This window comes from Castor canadensis, chromosome 7 (genome assembly GCF_047511655.1).
Source record: "Castor canadensis chromosome 7, mCasCan1.hap1v2, whole genome shotgun sequence".
Taxonomy (NCBI): Eukaryota; Metazoa; Chordata; class Mammalia; order Rodentia; family Castoridae; genus Castor; species Castor canadensis.
In genome coordinates this window covers 66,539,800-66,552,539 of record NC_133392.1, presented here as the reverse complement: position 1 = coordinate 66,552,539, position 12,740 = coordinate 66,539,800, and the positions used below count along the sequence as shown (strand labels likewise).

The 12,740-nt window shown below is 42.6% G+C and overlaps 1 protein-coding gene across 39 annotated transcripts in view; it reads left to right on the top strand.

The window, feature by feature from the left end:
- The window catches only part of Kcnma1 (potassium calcium-activated channel subfamily M alpha 1), a 718,079-nt gene that overhangs the window by 498,879 nt on the left and 206,460 nt on the right, over nt 1–12,740 (top strand). For all 39 annotated transcript variants that reach the window (XM_074079264.1, XM_074079232.1, XM_074079231.1 and 36 more), the window contains 3 exons: nt 4,951–5,061; nt 8,090–8,195; nt 9,883–9,965. In XM_074079264.1, coding sequence (XP_073935365.1) covers nt 4,951–5,061; nt 8,090–8,195; nt 9,883–9,965 — 300 coding nt within the window. The remainder of the gene's footprint in view (nt 1–4,950; nt 5,062–8,089; nt 8,196–9,882; nt 9,966–12,740) is intronic.

Genomic DNA, 12,740 nt, shown 5'->3' with positions numbered 1-12,740 from the left:
TGCCTAGCTAATTGATTGAGATGGGGTCTTGCTAACTTTCTTCCTGGGCTGAACTCAAACCACAAGTCCAGCTGATTAATCTCCACCTTCTGAGTAGCTGGGATTACAGGCATGAGTCACCCATGCCTTGCACCAGGCACTTCTTATACTGGATGAATAACTCCTTTCCGGAAAATGCCATTTGGTATTTAAGATACTTCTTTGTGCTGTTGAGAGGGATCTTTTAATAATCTAAGTCATTCACATTATTTATATTAAGCTTACATTACCTTTGCCCAAGAAATGTTTGTTCACAGAACTCAACAAAGCTTTAAAAATCAGGGACTAGAGGTATAGCACAGTGGTAGCACTTGCCTAGAATGTGTAAGGCCCTATGTTTCATGCCCAGCATTGCAAAAGGAAAAGAAAAAAGAAAAAGTCATCTGTCAATGTCACTGTGGTTCCTTTGAAAGTAATGTCTCTTTAGCAGTGTCTGATGGTGCACACCTGTGAGGCCCAGAAATCAAGAGGCTGAGGCAGGGGGTTATGACTTCCAGGTTCACCTGGGCTGAATAGAAAGAAAGACCCTAATACACACACACACATACACACACACACACACACACACACACACACACACACACACACACACGCAAGCAAACAAAAATTCCCCCAAAGCCCATCAGATCAGAAACAATTATTCATTTAGTTCTCTTGGCCATGTTCACAAACCAGGTGATTAAGCCCTATAGAAATCAGGCATGAAGATTGCCTGGGGGCTGAAAACTTCACATCCAGAGCTATGATGGGCATGGCTTTAGATACCTTCAGAGCTAAACTTTCCTAAATGCTCCTCATGGTAAATGGATCATGTGGATTTTTGAATTATCCTTTGGATTCCTGAGCTAGACAGGACATATCATGTCTTAAAAAGATATTTACGTTACTTTGAAGCCCCTTGGCTTACCAAATTATGTGCCTGAAGACAAAATTCAGCTTAGAATTCCTGACCAGTGGGGTTGTTGAATTCTATGCCATTCAAAATTTTCTGTTCTGAGCCCTCTGGATAAGCTAGCCAGATGCAACCAGAACCAAGTGACATTGCACACCATGATGTTCTAAGTGAGGGTCATCTCTGCCAACTCCAATCCAGAGAACAAACAAGAGTCTTCCTTGGACCAGTGAAGTCCCTTCCAGCTCCCCCTCCACCACGTGCCAGCCCAGGCCTGCCTGCTCTGGGGGAGCAGAAGCTGAAAAACCTTTTGCCTGTCACCTTTATCTCAGTGAAAATTAGAGTTAGAAACCTAGGCTGCATCCTGGGCAAGTCATGTTCACTTTCTGTGGGATGTCAGGCATGCAACTTAACTCAGAGAGGCTATTTGGAAAGATAGAACACACAATTGTTTGAGGTTGTGAGATTATATGGAACACAGAGCACTGTGTATCTACTATATGCTAAGGTATAGATGTCATTTTTTATAATGCTTAGAATGGGCAACCCCTTTTCTTAGCCATTACTTGTATTATCCTTTTAAATACACTTTCAGGACAACCTCATGAATCAGACACCAGTTCCAGCCCCTCAAAGGCTCTGACTTGTTACTTGTAAAATCTGAAATTGGTACTTTGTTCAAGATTATTTAGTTATTTAGTGCCTGATGTCAGAGTATGAACCTTGCTTGATAACTGTGGATAGGGTTCTTTTTTGGCCTCTTCAAGTCAGGCCAGGTGAACAATCATCACTGTTACCTGCTCCTAATCTTAGAAGAATATTTCCATCATATTTTCAATAATTGAGAATTCAATAAATTCTCTTCTCTTTGCAATAATATCCTTCCGAAACTACTGCCCCTGGAATTTGCAAAAGTCCTGAAAATATTTCTGGAAAATAAATTTTCTCCCACTTGCCACCCATTCCTCACACTCCTGCTGGGCCTTTGGCATTTCCTGAGACACAGGCTGGCGAGGCAGATCTTCCAGTGCTGATGCTGGATTAGACCTCTCCCCATCCATCAATTCTGACTGTATTCAAATATTTTCAATATGTGGGCTTCTTGATAACTTCCATTGTATGGAAAAGAAAATGGAGGGAAATGATTATTGGCACAAAAGGGGGAGGCCGTAAATCTTCAATCAGATACAGGACAGATTGGAACAATATGGGTTCTTCAAGGTTGCCATGATAATGTCCTAATAACTCTCCCTGGACAAAAAGGCAATCTGCTTTCAATCAATCTTGCTTTTTTTTTCAGAGCAAAAATACCAATTATGTTGAAGGAAGATTTTTTTGCTTCCTTTTTGATAAGAACTGCTCTTCACTCCAGAAATCATGCTATAGCTAAAAGATATATATTTTCAATTGTCTAGAATGGTATTGGACAGCTAGCACCAAATGAAAAAAAGTCAATCTTTTTTTCCTCCCCTCTCCTGCCAGCATTTGTCTACTTCTTAAGAGAAGTGAAAGCTAATTAAAGGCCTAAGGGATAATATTGATTGCATTGGAATATATTTTATATGTACCCGGCACATTTTCAAGTAAGAGAACCCTGACTTTTTCTAAGGCTGAATAAATCAGCTGGCTGAGCCTTTGATTCAAGGGTGAGGTGCGGGGGGGAGCCCATCTCCTCCCCTTCCACTTCACACATATCTCTCCTAGGATGAATGATTTCCGAAGAGCAAGAGGGGTTGCTGGCAGATGTTCATTCACTTCTTTGTACAAAATAGGAAGGATGAATTTTCTGGCATTTCCTCAGACCTATCATTGATTTGAGCCTGGCTTTGAATAATAACCAGAGCTATACTAGTGTAGAACTTTGGGCTTTCCAATGCCTAGTTCAGGAAGCTGACTGGGTGGTACTAACCTCTCAACATCCTCATGCCTTGAATGGAAATAAGTAGCATGCCTGGGATGCCCCACAATTTTGGTAGCAGAGCAAGGGATCCTGTCTGGCTTACTTTTTCATTTACACGACTGCCTCCACTGTGGGGATAGCTATATGCTGGATTCGTGTTGGCCTTGCTCTTCATCTTGGAAGTCTACAGCAGAAAGCACTAGAATGACACAGCAGGCAACCCTGCTGTCATTTGTGATGAAGTTAGAGGAATACCATTTCTTACTCACTTTCTGAACATTCTTGGCAATTCAGCATTAGAAATCCTATTCAGAATGTGCAAATTCACATCTGGCCTGTTTTGTCCATAAACCCACATATATGCCACAAGAAACATTTTAAGATATGATATAATAAAAATGTATCCAATCCAGTGTTCAAATTATATCGTGATAACCTGTATTTCACAGCCTTATAGCCTTATAGCTAAAGAAAGGGTCAGTGTTACGGTTTTCAGCATGAAATTTGGATGAGTGGTCCAAGGACCCACCCCAATCTAGCAGGTACTGGCTGAGAGCAAAATGATCAGGATATGACATCTCTTCCAAAGTAGCCTGTTGACAGATACTCTTCTCTCCCCCTCATGACAACCGCTTCTTGCCCGCTCACTAAGTCCACCTCCGTAACAATAACAGTCCATAATAGCAATATTATTAACTGCATCGAGCGTATTATTGATTTGCTCTTTGTTCTGCATCATTATCCTTCCACCAATGAGTTTACTGCATTATTCTCACATACTTAGTCAAGCACCAAATTACCATGAAAGGGCAGGCTCTGGTAATGGCATCTAATGCAATGTCACATAAGCCATCATCACTGCCTTCTAGTATGAGCTGCCTCCAGCCAATGAGCTTTCTGCTTTATTGCAGTGTGCACAGAGCAATTATGAAGTGCAAGGGATCTGGTCATTCTAAATCTTGCCCAGGCGATTGCCTCCCTGCATGTTCACCACCTGCCCCAGTCCCTAAGCACAGCTAGAAATCCACACTCTGTCACTGTCGGCCCGAGGGGCACAGGGATAGGAGTTGAGCCCCTGGCTACATACAATATCTTTGCTAGAAGCCAGAGTTGTAGCTCCATACCCAACTCCCAGCTTTTGGTCTTGGCGTTAATTCTTGTACCAAAGTGCTTACTCCTGATTAGGTACCATGAGACAAATATAAGTGGGCACAGGATAGTGAGGTGCTAAGGTCACTTTGTTCAGAGACACAATAGTTCTAGAAAAGTGGTTCATCTCTTCAGGGTGAGCTACTATTTCTAGAAATAGAAGTCCAAACCACCCTGGAACAAAGCAAGCCTTTCCAGTCTGCTGTCTTCTGGCTTCTCCCACTCTTTAGGTAAATCCATTTGGCTTTCCTGGACATTCCAAGCACCCTAACACAGCAGCTCTCTGGGGACACACAGCCAGCAGCATGATCTTAAATTCTAAAGGCGTCCCATCCCCATTTAGTCCTGAGTAATGCTCACTTACTGTAAAGTGTTACGTGCCCCCATTGGGGGAGAAGTTATGGTGGAAAAATGCAAAATTTCCTTTTTACTGCTTATGGCCAGCCGAGCCTATAACGTGTCAAGCCACACATTAGCTACCCTGATAAAAGTCCGCTTTCTTACACACAAAATCATCGTTTCAGCAAGATTTGTTATCTCATTACCTGATAAGCTCTATGTCATAAACCAAGACTCATACGGTAAATCTCCCAGGAGGACGCTTTGTGGGCAGAAAGGGAGAGATATGAATCTGCAAGGGACTTGATAATGCAGCATTTAAGCGCAAGCATAATGTCACTTATTGTTAAATGCATAAAACCACTTGGCCAAACGGTTAGGCTTTTAATAGGATTTTGTGCAGCATCAGGTGAGCAGCCATATGCCTTTTCTGTCTGGGAGTCTCTGAGCACCTGCTAGCACTGCTGCTTTGCCTCACAGCCCTCTGGGGATGGGCGCTGGGCTTTACTGAGGTGGAGGGAGGAGATGGATGTTCCCCAGCAGCTGCGCGCTTCCTCTGCCTTGCAAGGGATGGGGAATGTGGGGTCATGTCACCAGGCCTGGCCTTATCTGACTGTCCTTTCCTGTTCAGGCACATTGTGGTCTGTGGACACATCACTCTGGAGAGTGTTTCCAACTTCCTAAAGGACTTTCTGCACAAGGACCGAGACGATGTCAACGTGGAGATTGTCTTTCTTCACAAGTAAGAGCCTGCTGCTGATAGCAGACCCTCCATCCAACCACACAGTCCCCCCTGGGCTCCCATAGTAGTTGTAGGGGTGGAAGTGGTTGGGGAAAGAGGCAGAATTGAGTAAGCCATGAACCCTGCTGACCTCCTTAGAGAGGATGTTACACAACCATTGGAAAGGGAATCAATTCACTAGTCCAATGATGAAAGCAGAGCCTGCCTCTGTGGGGGCAGTTCTTGGACCACATCTCAGTTTCTCTCAGGAAAAAACAACAGTGGTTTCACTGTGGGTCCAACTCATCATTATTGTCCCATCGGCAGCATGAGCCAGTGCAGTCCATGTGTGTCTGCAGCACCTAGTGTGGGATAATTAGCTGATGGTTCAGAAGGAGAGGGTGAGTCTCTGTGTGTGATCCTTGCTGGCACTGTGCAGTCTCTCATGCAATCTACAGACAGAATGGAAGTGCATCGTCAGTCGGAATCCAGTCTCAGCCAGCTTCTGACTGAGCAAGTTACTTAATTTTTTTGTGCCTTGGTTTTCACAGCTATAAATCAAGGGGATAATATTTCTACCTCCTTTGGACTATTGTGAGAACAAAACGAAGCAATCTGTGTATAGTATGAAGAGCCCAGTTAGACATGCAGGAGGTGCTCAATAAATGTTAGCTATTATTATAAAAGGGAAAATAGAATAGGTGCTTAATTTGAGAGGTAGGTCTCTTGTGTGTTTCATGGGGAGGAAAGCAAGAGATCTCTCCTCCACCCAATGTGATTGAGGTGTTAAGCTTTACCTGATCCCCTTTTAGGTAAAAGGCAGTATTCTGCAAGAATGGAGATAATTTGGAGGCTTCACTCTATTGACATGGGTGGTGTGGTGGCATCTCTGTATTCTTTTATGGAGATGAGGCTACTCCTGGCACCAATTTGCAAAGGGCCAGGGCAGACTCACATATTGGTGTTGGCTTAACATGATGTTGACTGTCCAAGGCTCAGTCCTACTGTAAGAGCCTCCTGAGGTTCGACTTCTCACTAGCTCCCAGTTTGGTATATTCCCTTCCTCTGGCATTTGTTCACAAAATGGCACACTTCTGACTTGCCACTGTGTTGGAGTAGTAGCATTTTTCTTCTCTAAATTCTGAACAGATAGACCAGACTCTAGCAGCACAGGAGCAGGAACCTATAGGATTGATTCGGTGCCTAAGTGTTGATGACCAGCTATGGGGCCAGTCTTCTGCTGAGGGAAGGTTCCAGAGAAGTATATACTGTGTAAGTTCTGCCCTACTTGGGTTGAACATTTCAAGATGAGCATATGTACAAAAAGTGGAGGATAACATCGATTCTGCATTAGCCATTGACTGCCGAGGTCAGCGTAGTCAAGCAGCTGAACCACAAGGGGCATCTCTATCAGAGAGAGACCAGTGCTGCCTGCATTGTCAGTGTGGGATTTAAAAGACTGGCTGGTATATGCACAGACAGCTGCTCTTCTCTCCCTCACTGCTTCAGTTGGATTGAACAGGCTGGTTTCTATTGCTTCCATTGCTAGGCTACATCTTCATGCCTCTGGCATCTGTCAGTGTCACACTCACAGTAGACTGCCACGTTAATTAACCTCTCAATGCTCTGGGTTAATAATATACCTTCCCATTGGGTCGTTTTGAGGGTTAAGTGAGTTAATTGTTGTCAAGTGTTTGGGATGCTGACACGTAGGCAACACTTAAAGAGTTAATAATGATTGTTATTATTACTAAATACTATTGAATGTTAGGTGAGTGTTGGTTCAGCACAGTTGCTGGTACATAATAATACCCTATAAAGAGTAGGTAATTTTCATCTCTGCTGACTTCATAAATGAATAAGTAGCTGAACCCCTTGATTTATCTTTGTCTTCAACCAGAAAGGTGTCTGTACAGCCTAGGAGTGTGATTAATAGTATATAAATCTGTGAATCAAGAATAGTATCCAGTAAATCAATTCTGTCTATGGCTGCTTGCAGGTGACTTCTTTTTTCTTCTCTTTTTTCCCTCTCCCTCTTTTATTTACTTTTATTTTGATACAGGGTCTCACTATGCAGCCCAGGCTGGCTTCATACTATAGAATCTCTTGCCTCAGCCTCCCCAGTGCTGGGATTATAGGTGTGCATTACCACACACAGTGAAGGTGATTGTTTTTATGGATGCAGGTTTTGAGCTATTAAAATTCCATGAGGAGAAGGACTTCCAATGCAAGGAGCAGCAGGACGACTTGGCTAGAGGAACATTTAGTGATTTAATCCCTCATTGTATTAGTCAGAGATCTCCAGATAAAGTCAATAGAAGATAGATATAGGTATCTCAGTATAGATATATCTACCTGTATCCATAAATACCTAGCTACCTGTACACAGAGACCTATAATGACACATTAGCTGACTTGGTTAAGGAGGCTGAGAAGTCCCACTGTCTGCATACTGTGAACTGGAGATGCAGTTGGTAGTATAGCTGAGTCTGACTCCAAAGGTCTGAGTACCAGGAGAGCCAGTGACACAAATCCCAGTGTACAGTTAGGAGGAAGAAACAAAAGAACAGCTTCCTCCTTCCTCTGTCTTTTTGCTCTGTTTAGGCCTTCAATGGACTGGATAATGCCCGTTCTCACTGAGGAGGGAAGTGTACTTTCCTGAGTTAACTGATTCCAATACTAATCTCACCCAATCTGACAGATACGCTCAGAAATAATGCTTTATCTGGGCATCTTGTGGTGGCCCAGTCAAGTAGACATTTCACATTGATGCCACAGCTCTAACCTCTCCATTGAAAACAAAGTGGATGACATTGTGTGCCATATGCCTTTGCTTTTGTAAAGGCCATGGGCCTCACAGCCTCAATTTGATTTTCACTTGGGCTGGGGTTCCACTTCTCTAAAATGTGAGTCTTTCATTTATGGCAAGAAAGGCGAAATCCTTGATAGTCAGTGCTTTTTGCCAGATCTCCCTGTGGGAATTAGAGAAAAAGGAGGATGGACTCCTGAGTTCATTATGTTAATGGATATTTCTTCTCTCCCTGTGCAGCATATCTCCTAATCTGGAGCTTGAGGCTCTGTTCAAACGACATTTTACTCAGGTGGAATTTTATCAGGGTTCAGTCCTCAATCCACATGACCTTGCAAGAGTCAAGGTAAGGAGGAAGACGTTGCTGTTCTTTTATTCCATCTTGTGGGGGCAGCTGTAGAGTCTGACTTTGTGGTCAGGGGACATGCTTCCCAGGATGGCCAAGAGCCATCTCCTAAAACCTTAATAAGATAACTGTGATACCACCAACCTTGGCGTCAGCCTTCCACTGACCCCAGGATCTTGCTCTGCTGGAACATGCTAGACCACCTGTAAGCGATCCACACTTGGACAAGTCTTAACCTAAGGTTGATTTTTCTGGTCCCTATATGAACTCAAGAGTCTTACATACAACATAACAATCAAGTAATTCCAATCTTGATTACTTAAGTTGAACTCAATATAGCTCCCATATTTAATAATTACATCTGAAAAAGACATTAGGGTAAACTGTAAAATAAAATCTTACTAAGCCATCAAACATTTTGGGCTTCCTTTTCCCCACCAAAGACTCTAGGTACAAAACTAAACTTTCAGGTATCTGACATCACTTGGTCATGAGCTAATCATTTTTTTTACAGAATCTGCTAAATAGTCATCTTCTCATAAAGCACACCCAAAGCTTAGAAGAGAAAAGGATAGAGCAAAATGGCATCTTATTTATTTAACATAGACTTTGTAAGCTTGTTCAATATTTGCATGCCAGTGGGTATATGTTAATATTGTAAAGACACTGAGGTCTAAATGCTAATGATGGTCATTTCATACTTCTGTAAATATTTTAATTGGCAAACATGAATATCCAAAAGAATTTGTGCAAATTCTTTGCATTATTAAAGAAGTCTAGAGACAATTTGTGACATACTGTGGAGGAAGCTATGCCCTTTCACCAAATGCAGGAATGTTTCTCGTAAGTACAACATACCAAGTAGACAGATTGCAAACCTGGGCCAGCATGAGAATTCTCATGTTTTTATAGGCTGGTTAATCTTCATATCCACACATTACCCAAGTTATGGCTAATATGATATCTTGTGAGAACAGAGAAAATAGTTTTTGTTCATGGACCTACTTTAAATGCAAACAATTATTAGCACATCAGGCTCATGGTCCCCTCTAAGGAATAAACTCCTTTTGGCTCATGTTTAGATAAGTCAGTAGGTCATATTTCGAGTTCATTTGAAATACATCATTTCATATATGTAGATTTGTTGTCCTTTGAACATCTGAATACTAACAAATATAGAGATGCTATCACTTTAGGACGCCAATCTCTTAGTACACAGATAATGAAGATGTGAAAAAGATTAGATGAAATGGAATTTGGAGTCTAAACTTCTGAATCCCCAACTACTTAGTTAACTTGCTAACCAAGGGAAGAGGCTTACCTCAACCAACCTCTATTTCCTGGTTGAACTATTAGAATAATCGCACAGAGAGTTGAGAAGTGAGGAGGGGACTGAAAGACTTGATTAATTGCATTTAAAGGAATCTGGCATGTCAGCAGTTACGTCATAGAAAGTATAATTACCCAGGTACATGCTGAACTCTTCAGCCACAGCAAGATGAACTGCTTATCCCCTAACAAGAACCTGCAGCTTACACTTTTGACAAAAACTATAATCTTTCAGGATTGTTTTTTTCTTTTCTTGCAAAACACCAGGTTCCCTAAGAGCTGTCAACAGAGAGTGACTGCAATTGAGTGTGGCTATTTATATGTTTGTGTTCTGTGACTTTTCCTTTTGGTGTCTCAGATAGAGTCAGCAGATGCATGTCTGATCCTTGCCAATAAGTACTGCGCTGATCCAGATGCTGAAGATGCCTCCAACATCATGAGGTAACTCTGGGGTGCAGGGGCCCAGGAAGGCTCCGGGCTTAGCCTACTTGCAGCTCTTTCGGGTCTGCAGAGGATTACCGCTGTGGGACATTCTTTCCCCCATAACCCACTCCACAACGATTCCCTACATAAGCCTGGTGGAGCTGACACTGTGGTAGTGAGGAAGGTAAAATCACACAGGGCACCACCAACAGGAAGCTCAGCCTTAGCAGATGGCATCTCAGGGACTCATAGTTGCTCTTGGGTTTGAGATTCCTGGAGACAGAATTAGAAAAGGAAAGATAGATTTAGATGGGTGCTGGCCTGAATTAAAATACTATATTCCTTAAGGGGAAATAGACTGATGATATCATTGCCGGGGATGGTTTTGACCCTAGAAGACATGTTTAGTTGGTATTACTAGGGGACCGTCTTGCTGGTCTCTGGTGGGTAGAGGCCAGGGATGCTGTTAAACATCCTACAGTGCACAGGACAGCCCTACATAGAGAATTATCTTGCTTAAGTGTCCATAGTGCTGAGGCAAGAAGCCGCCTGTTAGAGCCTACCCAGTGAGTTTACAGCAGGTTGACTCCTATTGCCCCAAAGAGACAGCTGCTGACCAATTAGTTTGTTTCAATTGTTTCCCAAAGTATGTGTTCTTCACTGAAATCATTTTCAGTGATTTTAATACTAATAGGAATTCTGGAGATAATGTACTACAGAGTATTTTTTAAGTCTATTTGGCCATAAGTCCCCCTTGTTTGTTTTACGCAACATCTTCCGGAGGTGGACACTCTGGGAATACCACCCAGTGCCTTTTCTGCCCATGGGTTGGGCCTCTCTAACTCTAACTCGGTCCCAATTCCATAGACCTATAGTCACACCCTCTGACTATGAAATAACTAAGGAGTTCACACGTTTTGATCCAGGTAGTTAAAGCCCTGTTGGAATTTGTCTTTTCTCTAGCGTTAGTTGTAGAATAGATATTTAAGCTGGGAGGGAATAATAAAGAGAATCTGCTAGACAGGGGATGAGCTAACAGAAGCTGTCTCACTCCCACTGAATTCCCAGGAACTCTTGTTTAATTGTGAACACTTATCCTTTGGTCCAGACAAACGATTTCCCTCTCCCTGAGGCCTGCTTCCCTGTGTCCTGGAAATTTACCTGAAGGTTGGGAAGTTTCCTCTGTGTCATTACAATGCTTGCATCTCCTTTGTTTTTGCTTTTCATCAGTGGCCCCAAGTGACATGTGCTTTCCCATCCACCCATGATGTGGAGAAAGGAATTCCCCTGATGCCTTTGGGATGAGCAAGTCCTCCTAACAGCATCTGGTCCTTGTGTCTAGCAGGCAACATCTGGCACAATCCTCACTTTGGCAGTAGGCTTAGAGCAGTATTTTAAGGAAGTCAATGCATGAACTCTTGTAAGCCTTGGGCCTGCCAGGTGACAGAGAAGGTGGAATAGGAATTGGCTTCACATCTGGCCCAATCCCCTAGCTCCAAACACAGATGGAAGGTGACTACATTGGCCAACCTCAGTTTAGAGTGTCACTTGTCCCTTTTTAAATTAAGTGCATTTCCATCCTTTGACACAGTTTTTTTGCTATCATTTGAAGTGATAAAAATGTAGTCTCTAAGGAGCTAGATAGACTTCATTATCTTTGAAATTTCAAACAAATAAACAATACCTCAGAAGCTGAGTTTATGATTTGAGCTTACAGAGAAGTTTGGGCCTGCACACTTTTCTTCCCCAAAGGTGAATAAGAGAAATGAATAATAGCTTTAAAATGTCATTTTTCTTAATTTCAATATTTTATTTTAATTTTGACTATGATGGGCTAATATAAATACAAATAGGTACCAGGGTGATTGGCAGAACACAAGATGTATAAATTACTGGGCACAGGTGGTATCAGAAACATAATTCAGCCAACTAGAGTCAGAACTAAGGCTCAGAAAGCATTGGGGAGCTCAAGGTTAAAAATGGGCCCTGTTTTTCTCTTTATTTGTATAATCCTCCTTCCTCCTTAGTTTAATGAGACCAATCTGCCCCTTTTGAAATTAAAATGTCAAAGAGCCATTTGAAATGAGCTAATGCAGAAAACTGGCTGATGCTGTGAACTGCATTGAGAGGCTGACAGAGGCTCAAATCCCTTGAGTTATAAGCAGGGCCAACACAACACTTTTTCAAAAAAAAAAAAAAAGAAATCCTTCAAGTGCAAAAGCCCAGGGTAGATTTTTGTAGGGAGAGGCTTTCTTGTGATTTATTTCCTAGATTCACAAGTTGCAGCTTTTCAGGTAAAGCTGCTCCTGGGCTGCCTTCCCTCCATCTTTGCACAGAAAGGGGTAAAGTGGGGAGCACAGCTCAGTAGGAAGTTTGTGGGGGCAGTGGTGATAAATGCACGTGCATTTCTGATTAGGCGTAGGAGGTGGGCCTTTCTGTGGAATTGCATTCTTCAGCTTTCCTTGTCACAGAAGGAAATGTACAATGTCACCTCTGACAGGGTCGGTAATGACAAAAACCATAACTTACACGTGGAGAGAGCTTTTAATGATTTCAAAGCATTTTCACATCTGGTCTCTCATTTGCTCTTCATACCAAGCCTGTGAAGTAAATAAAGCAGGTATTTTTGCCCCCAATGTCCAGATGAGGAAGAAGGAACCGAGAGCCCAGGGATTTCCTGAAGGTCACTGCATTCATTAGCACAATAGCTGTACTGGAAGCCAGGTGTTTCCCTTCATCTCCCTGTTCCTCCCCTTTTAGCACTGTGATTGGCAGCAGGATTGCCAGTGAGGA